Below are 15,238 nucleotides of genomic sequence, written 5' to 3' on the forward strand. Positions count from 1 at the left end.
AGGGATATATTTATGTATTAGGGATTTATATAAAGAAATATTAATTTTTTTAATTTAAAATATAAAAAAAATAATTAAAAAGTCTGATATGCACGTCATGCACTGTACCACGTGCAGATTCATATATATATATATATATATATATATATATATATATATATATATATATATATATATATATATATATATATAAACGATTTTTTCAAAATTATAAACTATTGTTTTTTTTTTTTTTTTTTGTGTGTGTGTGTGTGTTTAATATGTTTTTATTAAATATGATTAAATTAAGAGTAGACTATATAGAGGTTAATTTATTTTATATATATATATATATAATATGATATTAATTCTAATATATTTTTTTGAATGATGATAATTAGTTGGAAAGAAGTTAGTATAGACATATCCAATAGGTATAAATATGGAAATGATCAAATGAATATGAAAATGAGAATTGAGGATATAAAATATGATTAATCCGACACATTGTCACTCCTATTGCACACTGCATTAATCAAATTTGAACAAAACATCAACTATCAAGAAAGCTTTACAGAGTTTTTTTCACTGAACCGAAAAGATGAAACTGGAATGTACTCTGGCTCGCCATGATCCGAAGTAGATCAACTGATCAAAAACAAAAGCACAAACTATTTAACCCAAGGCATGGCACTTTTTTGCCCTTGGCTACGGTGCTACGACAAAAGAGCTTGCAGTTAGTCAGGTATTTATTGGTCAATTCCTGACTACGGCGAATTGTGAATTAAGACGTTGGCTGCGGGGCGACGCGTTCTTCTCACCTCCGGAGACAACCATGGGATGTTAGCTGCGGAGCGACGTGCCATTAGCACCTCCGGATTGAAGAGTTGGGTAACTCGATTAAAAAAAAAACATAGCACTTTCTTTGTAGTTTGGATACTCTGTCTCTTTGTCCCCGTGTCCTCTTGTTGATTGGACGGATCAGATTATATCTTAAGGATGTCTTAGACATCACGAGGATACTATACAATTTTAAGGATATCATGATGCCTAGAAATATAATCTGGTCCGTCTAATGGAACACAGAGACAGAAAAATTTCGAAACAGAGGATCCGAACTACTTTCTTTGGCAACTAGTAAAGAAGCTCCCTTGCCGAGAGAAAACCAACCAACAGAGCAAGGAAGAGATACCAAACCATTGCCCAAGCCACTACTTTGCCACCGATCCAAGGTTTCCCCGCATCACAAAAAGAACAACAAATCGTGCCCTCGATGTCGTTCCCCGCAGTTCGTGATGCCACAGCTCATCTCTGACCAAGGACGGCACACCAATCCGTTAGTCTGGCTAGCTGCGATTCTGTGCAGTGTCCTAGCGATCGCTGTCATCGCCGGCGGGATAGTGGTGTTCGCCATCTACATGATCTACAAGCCCAGAGCGCCTTACATAAAAGTGGCCTACGCGCAACTCAGCAGGCTGGATTACGACCAGTCTGGCCTCCTTGAGATCGAGATGGCCTTGGCTCTGGTAGCGGAGAACGACAACGAGAGGGTCCACACTAGCTTCTCCGACCAGAGCATCCTCCTCCAGTTCCATGGAATCGATGTGGCCGCGCTGCAGGCTGATCCATTTGAGGTCGCCAAGAACAGCTCTGTGGATCTGAACTATCTCTTCCGGTCGGGGCCGCTCCCGCTGGACGACAGCGCAATGGAGACCATGGACGTCGCTCTGAAGCGGGGAGTTGTGCCAATCGAGCTCAACGGGCACGCCAGAACAAGATGGAGAGTGGGGGTTTTCCTCTCCCTGAGGTCCTTAGCCCACCTCCATTGCAAACTCCGCTTCTTCTGGCCCAATGGCAGTGCCATCGACTTGGACTGCACCTCCAGAGCCCGCTGATGACACCTGACTTCATATACATTTGGCTATTGCCTTGTAGATTGTTTATTGGATTCAAGTAGGAAAACAAGTAGTACAGAGTAAGGCAAAGAAAATATTATAGATGAATCGTTTTCCACTGCCAAATGATATGATGTTGGACAAGCAATCACCTACAATCGGACCTTAATAGGTACATTTAATGGTAGTACCCTCATCCATAGCACACATCTCTACACTTGATAGAAATCAGATTCACGTATTCAACAATATAATCTAAAAGAAATAAGGAGACTAGAACATAAAAAGATGAAGACTCCAAATACGATATTCACATGTATAGTAGTAAGTCGCAGAAGCAGCATTTGCACATCCCAAGCATCTAAATTTGTACAAACATTTGCATGATGCTGGACTGGATCCCTTATTTCGAATGTGTACATCTTTTCTGTTCAGACAACTAGTTTGGTGCCAAATATTCTATATCTCCTGGTCTCCCTAGGTTGACTTTTGTCGAGATAATAAGAAGCCAAACAACACCTGAACCACGGTGGATTTCTAGCACAATTTGTTGGTCCATCAGAAGAATCAGGTATACCAAGAAGCTTCTTCATTTTGCTCGCCAACACATCAGAGCTTGGATAGCCATCAAAAAAATTCACCTGATATGCATGTATGAAATAAAAATAACGTAGGTTACAGTCAACTCATGATCTTTATATGGATAATAGGGATGCTAAATGTCCAAATTATGATACTCGAATCAATCATATAACAATGACTACAAATCAAAGTGAATAACCAGAAACACTTGGCCAGGCTATACTTGCCACTTACATTAAGTTCATTCCTTTTTTGGTTGATCAAAATTAGATACAAAGTGATATATTTTATGTAGAACTACATTGAGGAAGATAAAATATTTCTTACTATGTTTTATGAAGCTGTTTTATTGCGCATAGTTTGTGGTAGAAGCATACAATGATAATTGTATTTTCTTCTTGTTTATTTATCAGTGAAGAATATACTGATAATAACGTTATAAATTTTCAACAGCAACCTATTGCAGCAAAAGTCAGTTCTGTCTCACATGCCACAAGACTTAAAATCAGCAGAGGAGTAGACTATAGTTAAAATCATGCCATCCTGTCAATGGTCATTATTAATGTGCAGCATTCAAAGCCTCGATGTCATGGATTTGAACCATCATGCTACCTGAATTCACAGGGAACCTGCTGCCTAAAAAGCACCCTAGCTAGTGCCATGACCAACTCACTCACCTCCCCATTGGCTTTACAGAAGATCAATCTCGGCCACTGTCTGTGATCAACGATGCACTCTCAGCTGTGATTGAAGTCCCCATTTTTAGCCTCTATCCTCGTTGTGCATGGTCAAGGGAACTTAAGCATGCTGAAGTCAAGCATCTCCACTCATAGCATTGGCAGGCCAGAATGCAAATAGATTTCCGACTATATATCAAAGCTTTCTGGTAGATAAAAAGACACCATAACTTCACCTATAGCTGGATAACCGCTACCGGTATCTTTAACATCATATAGTCCATTCTTATGTTCAAACAAGCATTGCAGAAAAGAAGAATCTGTGCCTACATGGGTCCCATAAGAGGCTGTTCGAGTTTTTCATTGATATTTTGTGCAATGATACTAGTTGAGGACGTTTCAGGATCAAATTCATGCATTCAACTTCATGGATCAAATTGGATACATATTCCATAACTTCAGCCAGGAGTCAAATTCAGACTTCTCAAATTTTAGGGGTCAATTTGGGATCTTTTTCAAACTTCAGAATCAAACTAGATTTCACACTTTTATATCAACATCACCATTGCCTAAATTCAAATTAATAATGAAATTGAAAGCAAAAGACATACCCCATCTTCTGCACAAAGGTATGCACGAATTCTTCCTGTGGGATCTTCCAAGGTAAATCTAACACGGTAGCGTCCTGTAACTGGAGAAATAAGATCCTCAGCCTTCCATGGATATGCTGCTACCAATCGAACAATGCACATACACTTGTGTGTCACCTGCATCACATTCATCATGTACATTTCATAATTCAAGTAGATCAAGTCCATATATTTATGTTCTAATATATAATAGAAAAAGTAATACAGTAGAAATTAGACAGCATTAGCAAATTTATTTCGAATGAGACTTCTTTAAATATTCATAGAAGCATTAGCAGGCTCATTGTGAGACCATTTTTTACTCTTAGTAACTATTGTAAATAAAACACTTCCATCTAAAAAATTTGTCTACAAATGAGGTTTATGTTGTGAAGATGAAGATCCTGTCAGCCAAAATAAAAATGTTCTCTTTATTTTTTTTTTTTTATGTCTCGTAAAGCTCACTCCAAAAAGCTCTGAAATAAATACGCATCCCTGACTGACTGTCCCTATCAAATGTTTTGTCAATTCAATATTCATAGTTGAGCATTCAGATTCTCAAGCTCTCAGAATAAAGAAGGATTCGACATGAATTTTTTCACCTATCATCTCAAATACAAATTCGAATGTGACAACTGAAAAGTAAAAGCTAAATCAATTGTAAAATAGCTTTAGTTCCCTCAAGCAATGCAAACCAGGAATGCAAATTCTTTAACTACTGTATCCATATAATGAATATAAATTGCACGTATCTATAACAGAAGCTGACACCAAGGCCTATAGTCCATATTTTGTTTAGTATTACATTAGCAAGAAGGGCATCACTGTGACATTGTTATTCTTGCAAGTTACACAGGCTTGTAATTCAGTTGATACAACCCTTTTTGATTCCACTCCTTTTTTACTCCACCACACCTACCACATCCAAGTCGGTAGTTGAGATACTTCCTATCCCAATTACGTTGTCCATTCCATCATCTTCTACTACAACTTAGCCAACACAAGAATCCCAACCAATATGGACCTCTAGTAGATGACAATATATATCTAGCATTGTCTAGAGGAGCCCCATGGATTAGTTCGTACCTGTATGGGTGTTTGCTCCAATAGGTCTTGAGGTCAATTCCTAGCGGATAAAAAGCCTCGTTGGGTGTCTGAGAAAAGATCATTGTGCTAAGACAAAATGCCACCCGATGATACTGAGTCGTTTGGGTTGAACGATATCACCTTTTGCTTCAATAGGTCGTTAAGAGGCAGCTCTAAGGATTGCTAGATACCTAAACGCCACACTAGGATCTCTTTTATTATAACTTAATGCATTCACAACAGTGCCTAATTGAGATTCTCTCCTAGATTACCACATTAGGTTTTTGTATTCTTTTGGGAGGAATCCTTATATTTTAGGAAAAAAATGTAGTGGCCAAATCAATTAATAAAGGTAATAACTTTGTCGAGCTTATTTGTGTCTCAATCACCTAATGCATGGCTTGCGTATCTTGTCGTGGAGCGGACGATACTGAGTCGTTTGGGGTGAGGGATATTACCTTTTGCTTCAATAGGTCATTAAGAGGCAGCTCTAAGGATTGCTAGATACCTAAACACCACACTAGGATCTCTTTTATTATAACTTCATGCATTCACAACAGTGCCTGATTGAGATTAGGAGTTCTCTCCCAGATTACCACATTAGGTTTTTGTATTCATTTAGGAGGAGTCCTTCTATTTTAGGAAAAAAATGTAGTGGCCAGATCAATTATATTTGTGGCTCAATCACCTAATGCATGGGTTGCATATCAATCTTACCAAACGAAATGCAAATTACATTATGATAATCAAGATACCATGAACATTGCTTCCATATCCAACACTAGTTTCATGAGAGGACAAACCCAAACAAATAGTCCCTTTGACATAGAGGAAGTGCAACCTCAGAATATTGTTATATCATTCTTTTTAATTTGAAGGATCACTTGCCATATTTGTTAATTAAGGCTTTGGAGATCTTGAACATATTTATAATCAGCTGAGGTTCTATAATATTAGCCATCTTGAGGGAAAGCGTTGAGATGTGGTTGTAATAGGGTAATACACAAAGATTGTAAGTAAACATCCATCATCTAAAAGATATATAGGTAGCCAGCCCTACCTAGAACCAGCCCTACCTAGAAGTGATGATAATCTTTCACCAAGAAAGGGCAGCCCGGTGCATGAAGCTCCCGCCATGCGGGGTCCCGGGGAAGGATCCATTGTACGCAGCCTTACCTGCTTTTTGCAAGAGGATGTTTCCAGGATTCGAACTCGTGACCTTTTGGTCATATGGCAATAACTTTACCGTTACGCCAAGGCTCCCCTTCACAAATTATATGTGCAAATTTGAAAAGACCAAAATCTACAAGATCCTACCAAGTGTTAAGCAGCTACAAATAAATAAAAAATAAGAATGCATAGCATATGTCTATATGTCTAATGCACAAAAAGTGAATTATCCATTAAAATATAATAGAAGGAAAAAAAGAAAGATAAGGGGCACTAATACATTAACATCAACTGGCTTCCATGTACCTTTAGGTTTAAAGAATTAAACCAAATGTGATTAGGGTCTTAGGGAAGTAAGGTGTGTATCTTACCCTTCCCAAGCAACTCAATGAAAAGATCTTTGGAACTTACAACAAGTCAATATATTGTGTGAACTAAAGATCACAACATCCTAGTTAACATCAACAAAATTTTTCCAACAAAGAACCAAAACCAGCAAAAACTTTCAAATTAAGAAACAATTTAACCTCTGGATAAGCAATTGAATGTCTCAAAGTTATACATGCCACGTCATCACAGTCCACCACTGAAATGACATCAAAGATGAAAAATAGTTAGTAATTATATGCCAAGAATAAACCAAAGTGAGTAGAACTATAGCATTATTAAAAAAAAGTGAAATATTTTCGACAACAGTAGGACTCAAAAAACTTTAAATGGAAAAGAAAGATTTGTCTTATTAACATGGAACTAACAGCTAACTACCTCCTAGTGAATTCTTACTTGCAAAAGATTCATGTTCATCCATTTTGATTATTCCATCATTTCTTTTCTTATTACTGAAATCACATTTCATATATTCAATTTTAATTTTATTTAAAACCATTTGGAAAATTAGGAGATTCTGATTTCATAAAATAGGAATTAATATTTGAAAATCAAGAGATAATCTTTGAGATAATGATTGCATAAAATCAAAAAAGTATTTTGGGAAATCAGGAAATAATTAATTTTAGTAATTTTCATTTCTTATGTTTCCTTTCTTTTATTTGTTTCTATTTCAGCACTTTGTATCTTCTATTTATTGATGTAATGTCTAGTTGAAAAAGAATAATAAAACATTACTCTTCTTCTAATTTTTTTTCCTTAATCTTCTCAGTTTTCTTCATGGTATCAAAGCCCTAGGTTCGATCTAGGGTTTGTTTTTTTTCCATGGCAAATCAACATCTATGGAAGACTGCCTTAACCGGCACCACGAGTAGAGATTCAATGGTGTGGAGAAGAAATGATTGTCAACTCAAATTTAAACCCATCGTATCTTTCAATGGTTCGACGAATGTATTCTCTAATTCACTTCAAGTTAATATTCAGCGTCTCAACAAGAAGAACTACCCAAAATGGTCAGACACCTGGTTTTAGAAGGGAAAGGTAAACTTGGATATGTTATAGGAGAAGTGATAAAACCAAAGACCCAGATTTAAAGGCTGGAAATCTAAAAATTCGCTCCTTATCATATGGTTAGTCAAATTCCATGGAGCCCCCTATCGGAAAGTCATTTATATTCCTACCTACAGCCAAAGAGGTGTGGGAGGCAGCTAGACACATTTATTCAGATTTGGCGAACTCTTCGCAAATTTTTAGCCTAAATCAAGGCTATGGCAAGCAAAGCAAAGGGAACGTGATGTGACTTACTAGTTACTACTACAATGAATTGATGACATTGTGGCAAGAACTAAATATATGTTATGATAATATTTGGAATTGTATTGATGATAGTGTTCATTTGATGAAACGACAAGAGAATGATTGGGTGTTAATTTTCTTGGCGAGACTAAAAAAAGATCTAGATGAAGTAAGGGGTCGAATCTTGGGAAAGACACCTCTATCAACAATCCGTGAAGTATTTTCAAAAGTTCGAAGAGAAGAAGCTCGACAAATGGTTATGCTTAACAAATATATCTTAGTCTCTACTAATTAAGTTTGCAAAGCTCTACCCTTGTTACTAAAGGTTTTCAAGAGGAAGCAAAGAAAGATGGCAAAAGTTTTGGAAAATCATGGTGCGACCATTGTAAATGCCCGTGGCACACGCAGAAAACATGTTGGAAAATCCATGGGAAGCCCAAATATTGGAAAAAAAAAAAAGAACTGATGGTGAAGGTAGTGCACTTCAGACTATTATCTCAGATCAAGAGGGGCACTCTATTCCTAGTGTACTTCACCAAGGAACAAATAGACGAACTGTATAAACTCCTTGAATATCAGAAAAATCATTCTTGTTCAATAGCTCAAAAAGGTAATTGCATGACAACAACTTGTTGGATCAATACGCATATGAGAGGGGGATGAATCACGTATTTTTCAAAAACTTATTTTCTTGTTTTTAAAATCGCGACTGCGAACGCAGCGGAGAGTAGATAAGAAATCGAAAACAAAAACCACAAGAAATCACAGTCGATTTACTTGGTTCGGAACCTTCAGCGACTCCTACTCTAAGACTCAGGTCCCGCAGATCTACCCATGGGTAATCGAGTACAAAAAGAGGGAATCGAGTAAAAAAAGATTAGAACAAGTGCAACACACTGCACTTGTCCTTTTGTAGAAATTAAGTACACAGAAAAAATTCGTTACCGACACTTAAGGATTGAAATGAGAGCGTTCGTGTGTCGTTGTCGGTCTACCGGCCGCGATCGGAAGTCCTCGGAACAGTTTTCGGACGCAATAGCTTTGCAGTAGAGTCGTAGCAGAAGCATGGAGCAGTCGGAAGCTCAAACGGATGCGCAGTAGCTCATATATTAGTGTTCTATCAAAGTCTTCTCGAGACTGCCTTAAATAGGGCTTGGAAGGCGCCTTCCATAGCTGTGAAGGCGCCTTTAACCTGGTAAATTTGATCCCGAGTAGCCCGACACTTATCCGAGACTGCGTCCAAAATTTGTCCTCCAGAAGGCGCCTTCCATGGCTATGGAAGGCGCCTTCTATGAACAGTATGAAAGCGCCTTCACTGCTTGAAGGCGCCTTCAGACATAGTTCATCCAAAGGCAAATTTTCTCCTTTGTCCTGCAAAACAATATTAGTCCAAATAACCTGCAACACAAGTATTAGGACAATAATAATAATTAATAATAAAGAATAGTAATTAATTTTTGTCCTCCCAGAACCAGGAACTAGTTAAGGTCTTAGTTTAGGGATCCCAAATGGACTAAACTGGACCGATGCTTACTGTCCCTCAACCGGGACGCCTCCTCACAAAGTCACTCTCCTCCAGTGACTTACCTTAACTTACCAACTTACTAGAGGTCAGCCCATCAACCTATCTGGACTTCATGCCAGCTATCCGGTCGACTCGTTGACCTAGCTGGACTTCTCGCCAGATATCTGGTCAGCTCGTCGACCTATCTGGACTTCGTATCAGCTATCCGGTTGGCCTGTTGACCTAGCTAGATTTCCTGCCAGATATCCAGTCAGCCCGTCGACCTGTTTGGACTTCTCCTGCACACTTAATCAAGTAGTTAGATCACAACAAAACCTAACTTAACTTACTTGTCATTCATAAAAAACCTGAGTTAGACCGTTAGTGCAAACTCCACCAACACAACCTTCCTTAGTGTCAATTCTAATCGGCCTAGATCATTGATTCAGGTGCAACTGATCATATGACAGGAATGTCAAACCTTGTCTCTTCATATAAACCTTGTGCAGGTAACCAAAAAATTAATATTGCAGATGGCTCTCTTTTAGCCATTGTAGGAAAAGATTCTACTGTAGTATCACCTATGCCTATCACCTAATCTTTCACCTGCTACTACAATTTTTTTTATTTTCTTTCTTAATTCTTACACTCCAGGTCAAAAAAAAAGTGCTAATGACCAATACAACATTTAGGTACACAACAATCATACAAAGTCTCTATTTATTACCCAGTTTTTGACGCATGACAACCTAGTTGCTCAAGGATAATCACAACCATTTCTTTGATGTTCTCTTTCATAATTCTAACACTAACTCAACAAGTATTAATGACTATACAACTTTTAGGCACACATCAATCACATAAAGCCCCTCCTCCCTCTTCCACTTAATGAAAATAATGTTCAATCAGTAACCACAACAGAAGGAAAAAAAAACATTCAATATATATACAACACAAAGCCAAGCAATATGAGGACACACATTTGTTGATCATAAATAGAAAAACTTCTGATGCTGTCACCTGTAATTCGAGAAGGTATAGAAAAGCTCATAGGATATCTTCTCATTGTAATTACATTGCGATCATCATAATTCCTATTTTAATAAATAAATATCGAAATCAATCAACTTGGCCCATGAAAGAACAGGCAGAATATAGCAAAGATGAGTGATTACTTTAAACGGTATTGTACAACCGATTCTTCATCAGAAACAAGGATGATTTTACTAGAAGGTGTCAGCATGCCGTACAACATTCCGCAATGAAGTTCACAAAACATATTCTGCAACTTGACCCACTGACCACCGCCATATAGATCCGAGATCATTTTGAAATGCTTACCAGCAAATACCCACACAACTGAGCCCATCAAAGGAAACGTGCAAAATTTCTCTGCTGAAGGAAGGAACTCTCCCGCATGTAAAGGACATGGATTCTCCCCTTCAAGATCAAGACTGTTGAACCCATTAGAGGAAAAACAATATTCAAATCACTCAAAAAATGACAGGATATTTTATACACAAATACCCCAACTAAAGTGTTGGATCTATCATATCCTTTAAAGCCTTAGTAACTAGCAATTGCCAATGACCTTCCCATAAATACAGATATTCTCTGGTAAATTTTTATGCAAATGTCAATTAGAAACTAGGTAGTAAAGCTATAACATCATCAAAAAGTTGAAGAAGAATGTTATGGAGGAGATAAGGAGGCTAGGGAAGGCCAGGGGATACAATTGGGAGGAACAAGAAGGAGAATGCCAGAGTTTCTCTTTAAGACTGTTATACTGCTATAGATGAGGGTAAGACAAGAAAGTGGGCATAGAGAAATAACAATAGAATGACAAAAGATAGACGTCTAATTGAGCTTTTGACATAGTGGGTACAATGGACAATGCAAGAGAATATAAGTTGGTTATACTAACTTGTAAAGTTAGACATAGATGCTGAAAAATTATAAAACTACTTAAGTGTCGCCAAAATAGACAGTCCTATTCAAACATTTGAATTTATCATCTCAACTAGCTGATAGCAACAGATTAAGATAATTCACTACATAAATAGTTAATGAGCAATCACAAACTGTGACATTAACAGCATTAGATGCAGTAGGCACTGGATCAAGTAGGGAGAAAATGCATACTCAGCTTCTATATTTGCTGTACGAGTATCAGTTCCATCCCACACAAAGAGCAAACAATCCTCTTCAGAAGTTATGGAAACATGAAGAACCTTTTCAAAGAAAAATGTAAGAATTTTTGTGTCACTTCCATCTGAGTGCGAACATTTTGCAAGAAACCAACTCACCTTGCAAACTAGATCAAATGGACATCCTGTCTTAAGATGACATATTGGAAACAACTGGTCTTTTCTCACTAGTTGACGAACACTTGAGAAATTAGAGCCAAAAAAATTGAAGAAACAAGGAAGAATCAAACCATAAAAGCAGAGTTAAATAAAAAGAAGAATGAACAAACCACGAATCAGAGATGATCTTCAAAACACCATAAACAGAGTCATTGAGTATGCTGAAAAATAAAGAGGAAACTGTTAGACATATACCTGCCTCAGGTGCATTATGAAGTAGCCATGCATTAATTTTTGATAAAAGATCATCGTCATGTTCAGTAGCTTGATAGTTCACTGATTTTTGATAATTATGGAAACCCTCTATTGGGTTCCCTTCAAATAAGGCAAAGGAAGAGATCTTCTTGTTATAAACACCGTGTGCAATTCCTTTGTACAGCTTCACCTGAACAATATGTAACAACAAAAGTATGTTCAGAATTTCTAGGCATATCAATGCATATTAAAGAAAACAAAGACTAAAAATGTTGTTAGAAAAGAACTTAGAGAGGCATTGTAAGAAACAACTAAAAGATGACTTCATATTTCCTCAAGTGGGGATCTCATCAATTATAGCGGGTGAGGATGCAGGTGCATGTAGTTGACACTAACAATTGGCCATATGAATTATGCTTTATATACATACCATACAAAATAGCATGAGCTCAAAAGGACAACTAAATATAAGTAGAACATAACAGCAGCAAGCACTTCAATACCAAGAAAACCTATTTGAAGTGGCAGAGAGATTTCAGAAAACATAAAGATAGTGCATAAACTTCGATATGGGGTGAAACAAGTTAAACTTCATATTGAGTATCCATACAGGCACTCCTGGAAAGTAGGGATTGGTGAAATAAACAAGTGGATCTTTCGGTTATGTACCCTTGCCAAACTAATTTAAAAAGATTAATATAGATGCATAATTGATATATTGCAGACATCATTGCAACACAACATCTAAAAAGAGTTGCAAAAGGTAGCATAAGAAAGAAATTATGGTAGTTGCATTTTCAATGTCCTTCAATGTTTGAACATATAAAGTTACAAATGAGGATAAATATGTAGCACTAGATGAGACGAACTGAATGTTTATATCTTATTTTTCTAAACGGATCATCATCATGGCAACAAGATGGAGAAAATTGAAAATTTTGGTATATGATATGAGTTGACATCATAGATAATGTTGATGACAACAATATCTACCTCAAGTTGATGAATGCTAATTATGTCACCAATTGATCTGACACAAGGTAACCTTGTAGGAACTACAGCGAAGAAGTTCACAGAAAATCCAAACTCTGAATAACTGTCGTCGATTATCTTCAATGTAGTAGAAAAGTCTAGAAAGCACAAAAGAAATGACAGGTAAAATGCATTCACTCTGCAATTTAACACTAGAAAATAGTTCATCATAAATTTAAAAATTGCATCATATCTTAACAAATTAATCATAGGGGAGTTGTAAAGCATCAATGAGACAGCACCTGGCATATCCGATCTTAACAAATGCATTCACCTGTTCCTTTGGTCTTCTTTCCTTCGCTGATGGAGGAGACAGCACCCATGAGATTAACCCGCGCGCCGACGGACAACTGCGCATCTCCGATCTGGCTGTAAAAGTAATCCTCCGAGGCATCCATCTTACCACCCATCGCGTCCCTGAAACACATGACACCCAGTCCAACCAAAACGCTCAACGACTCACACCACTCGTCAACTTGAAAAATGCTAACACTGTCCCGGTGCTCCACAGGAAGAAAACCATTCCAGAATCCAAACCCTCACAAAGAAATTACCAGATCGACGAGAATGCTTTATTGGTTGCACGATTCGTCGAACCCTAGCCGTTGGCGAGCGCAGCAGCCGGGATCTGCATACGCAGGTCAAGTAGCGAAAAAGCAGAGCACACGAACTCTGGAGTCGGCCGAGCCCATTTTAACTGATTTAAAATTACTAGAAATTATTTTTTAAAAAAACAAAAATATGTATATTGTTTTATTTAAAATGATAATTTTATTAAATATTGTTAGAAATATTTGACAATAAACACTATTATTAGAGCCCATTGTGGGCGTGGCACAGGAGGGAAGGAGTAGAGATGGCAATGGGCGGAGGCGGAGGCGGAGGCGGAGACGGGAGCAGATTTGTCATCCCTAATCCTACTCCGTCTTCAATTTTTTTTTTTGTTTGGATTTGGAGATTCCTCGAATTCGAACCCATGAGATCAAATCTCCATTCCATCTCATGCTCAAATTTAATTATTATTATTATTATTATTATTATTATTATTATTATTATATCAATATTAATAATATTATTAATAATAATATTTTCAAAAAAAAATAATATTAATATTACCATTATTATTAATATTTTTTAAAAAACTTATTATTATTTATTAATAATAATAATAATAATATTCGAGACGGGTAGTATTCTCATACCCACTTCATCCTCGAAAAAATCAAGGATTCCTATTCCCGTTTCAGATTTTTCCCGCGGGATATGAACCCGCGAAGAAAATTATCATTCCTAGGAAAGAGCTCCGTCTCTATGTAGGAAGTCGCTTATTAACTTTTTAATTTTTAATTAAAATAATTGTTTTAATTTAAATTTAAAAAGTTAATAATTTTTTTATTTTAGATTTTTTATTTCAAATAATGTAATTTATTTTTTTAATAATTAATATTATATAATAGTAATTTATGAATTTAAATTTTATTTATATATAAAGTAAAATATAATAAAAAAATATGGAACTAATTAAAATAATATTTTTTTCGTCAAACTTGTTACGATTTTGGGACGAAAATTATTAGTCCCAAATTTTCGTCCCTAAATTATTAATTTTTTTATAGTATAAGTTGGTTAATTTTTTTTTTAAGAGAGATATATGAAATTTTTTACATAAATATAACAATCAAAAAACTCTTAGAGTTTAACTCGTTTTGGCGTATCGTAAGGACAGTATGTGATTCAGCCAAGTCCAGCGAGGAATCAAGTACAAATGTCAGCATTCAGCCATAGTTACTTCAGAAAAGGACAATAGATTATCACTATCCTATAACAGTTCTATATCATCGTCATTCACGCAAGTGCGAGAAGAGAGACGTGAAAGCAATGTGTTGATGATTAAAAAAAGTTAAAAAAAAAATTCCATGTATTCACTACATGTCGTTTCCTACTTTTAACTTTTCTGTATTAATCATGTGGGATTAATTGACGTTTCTGTATTAATCATGTGGGATTAATTGACGGGCACTGAAATCAGTGGCGTAGTTAGAATTTACATTCAGGGGTGAATTCAAACTGATCATAGCACATTACTGAGGTCACACCTAACCTCGTCACCTCACTACAAGGCCGCAATCAAGGAAAGATCTCACTGTGAAGTTATGGCCAAAGCGAGAACTCCCTATGAGGCCACCGCCAAGCAATCACTAAGAGAGGAGAGGGAACGGGAGAATATCGTGCATACCGACGAGATGCATGCCAGTGCTGGAGATCAAAGAGGAGAGGAGAGGAGTGTGTCAGAGATCGGAGAGAAAGTCGATCAGAGAGGAAGATTTTTAGGGTGCTGAGAAGAAAAATCGAGAATAAAAACCTTAATTAGAAAGTTAATTAGTGACGGAAATTTAATTTTGCTAGAATAGAGACGAAAACTTATTTTGTTGCTGAAATA

The 15,238-nt window shown here is 36.6% G+C and overlaps 2 protein-coding genes across 3 annotated transcripts; one reads left to right on the plus strand and one right to left on the minus strand.

The window, feature by feature from the left end:
* Positions 1 to 977: 977 nt before the first annotated feature.
* On the plus strand, positions 978 to 2,141 carry LOC122021619. Its single transcript, XM_042579761.1, has one exon. It carries the CDS (start codon positions 1,275 to 1,277, stop codon positions 1,872 to 1,874), a length of 600 nt encoding a protein of 199 aa, XP_042435695.1. The 5' UTR covers positions 978 to 1,274; the 3' UTR covers positions 1,875 to 2,141.
* Positions 2,142 to 2,155: 14 nt separating this feature from the next.
* On the minus strand, positions 2,156 to 13,503 carry LOC122021599 (protection of telomeres protein 1a-like). Of its 2 annotated transcripts, XM_042579728.1 has the most exons (11): positions 13,353 to 13,503; positions 13,073 to 13,215; positions 12,760 to 12,896; positions 11,767 to 11,956; positions 11,512 to 11,579; positions 11,348 to 11,436; positions 10,381 to 10,659; positions 10,226 to 10,299; positions 6,546 to 6,604; positions 3,745 to 3,900; positions 2,156 to 2,515 (listed from the first exon to the last, which is right to left on the minus strand). In XM_042579728.1, the coding sequence occupies exons 2-11, from the start codon at positions 13,206 to 13,208 to the stop codon at positions 2,306 to 2,308; spliced, it is 1,398 nt and encodes a 465-aa protein (XP_042435662.1). In that variant the 5' UTR covers positions 13,209 to 13,215; positions 13,353 to 13,503; the 3' UTR covers positions 2,156 to 2,305. The 2 variants fall into 2 exon arrangements, with proteins under 2 accessions (XP_042435662.1, XP_042435672.1); XM_042579738.1 differs by lacking the exon at positions 12,760 to 12,896.
* Positions 13,504 to 15,238: the final 1,735 nt, after the last annotated feature.

Source organism: Zingiber officinale, chromosome 1A (assembly GCF_018446385.1).
Source record: "Zingiber officinale cultivar Zhangliang chromosome 1A, Zo_v1.1, whole genome shotgun sequence".
In the NCBI taxonomy this organism is placed as follows: Eukaryota; Viridiplantae; Streptophyta; class Magnoliopsida; order Zingiberales; family Zingiberaceae; genus Zingiber; species Zingiber officinale.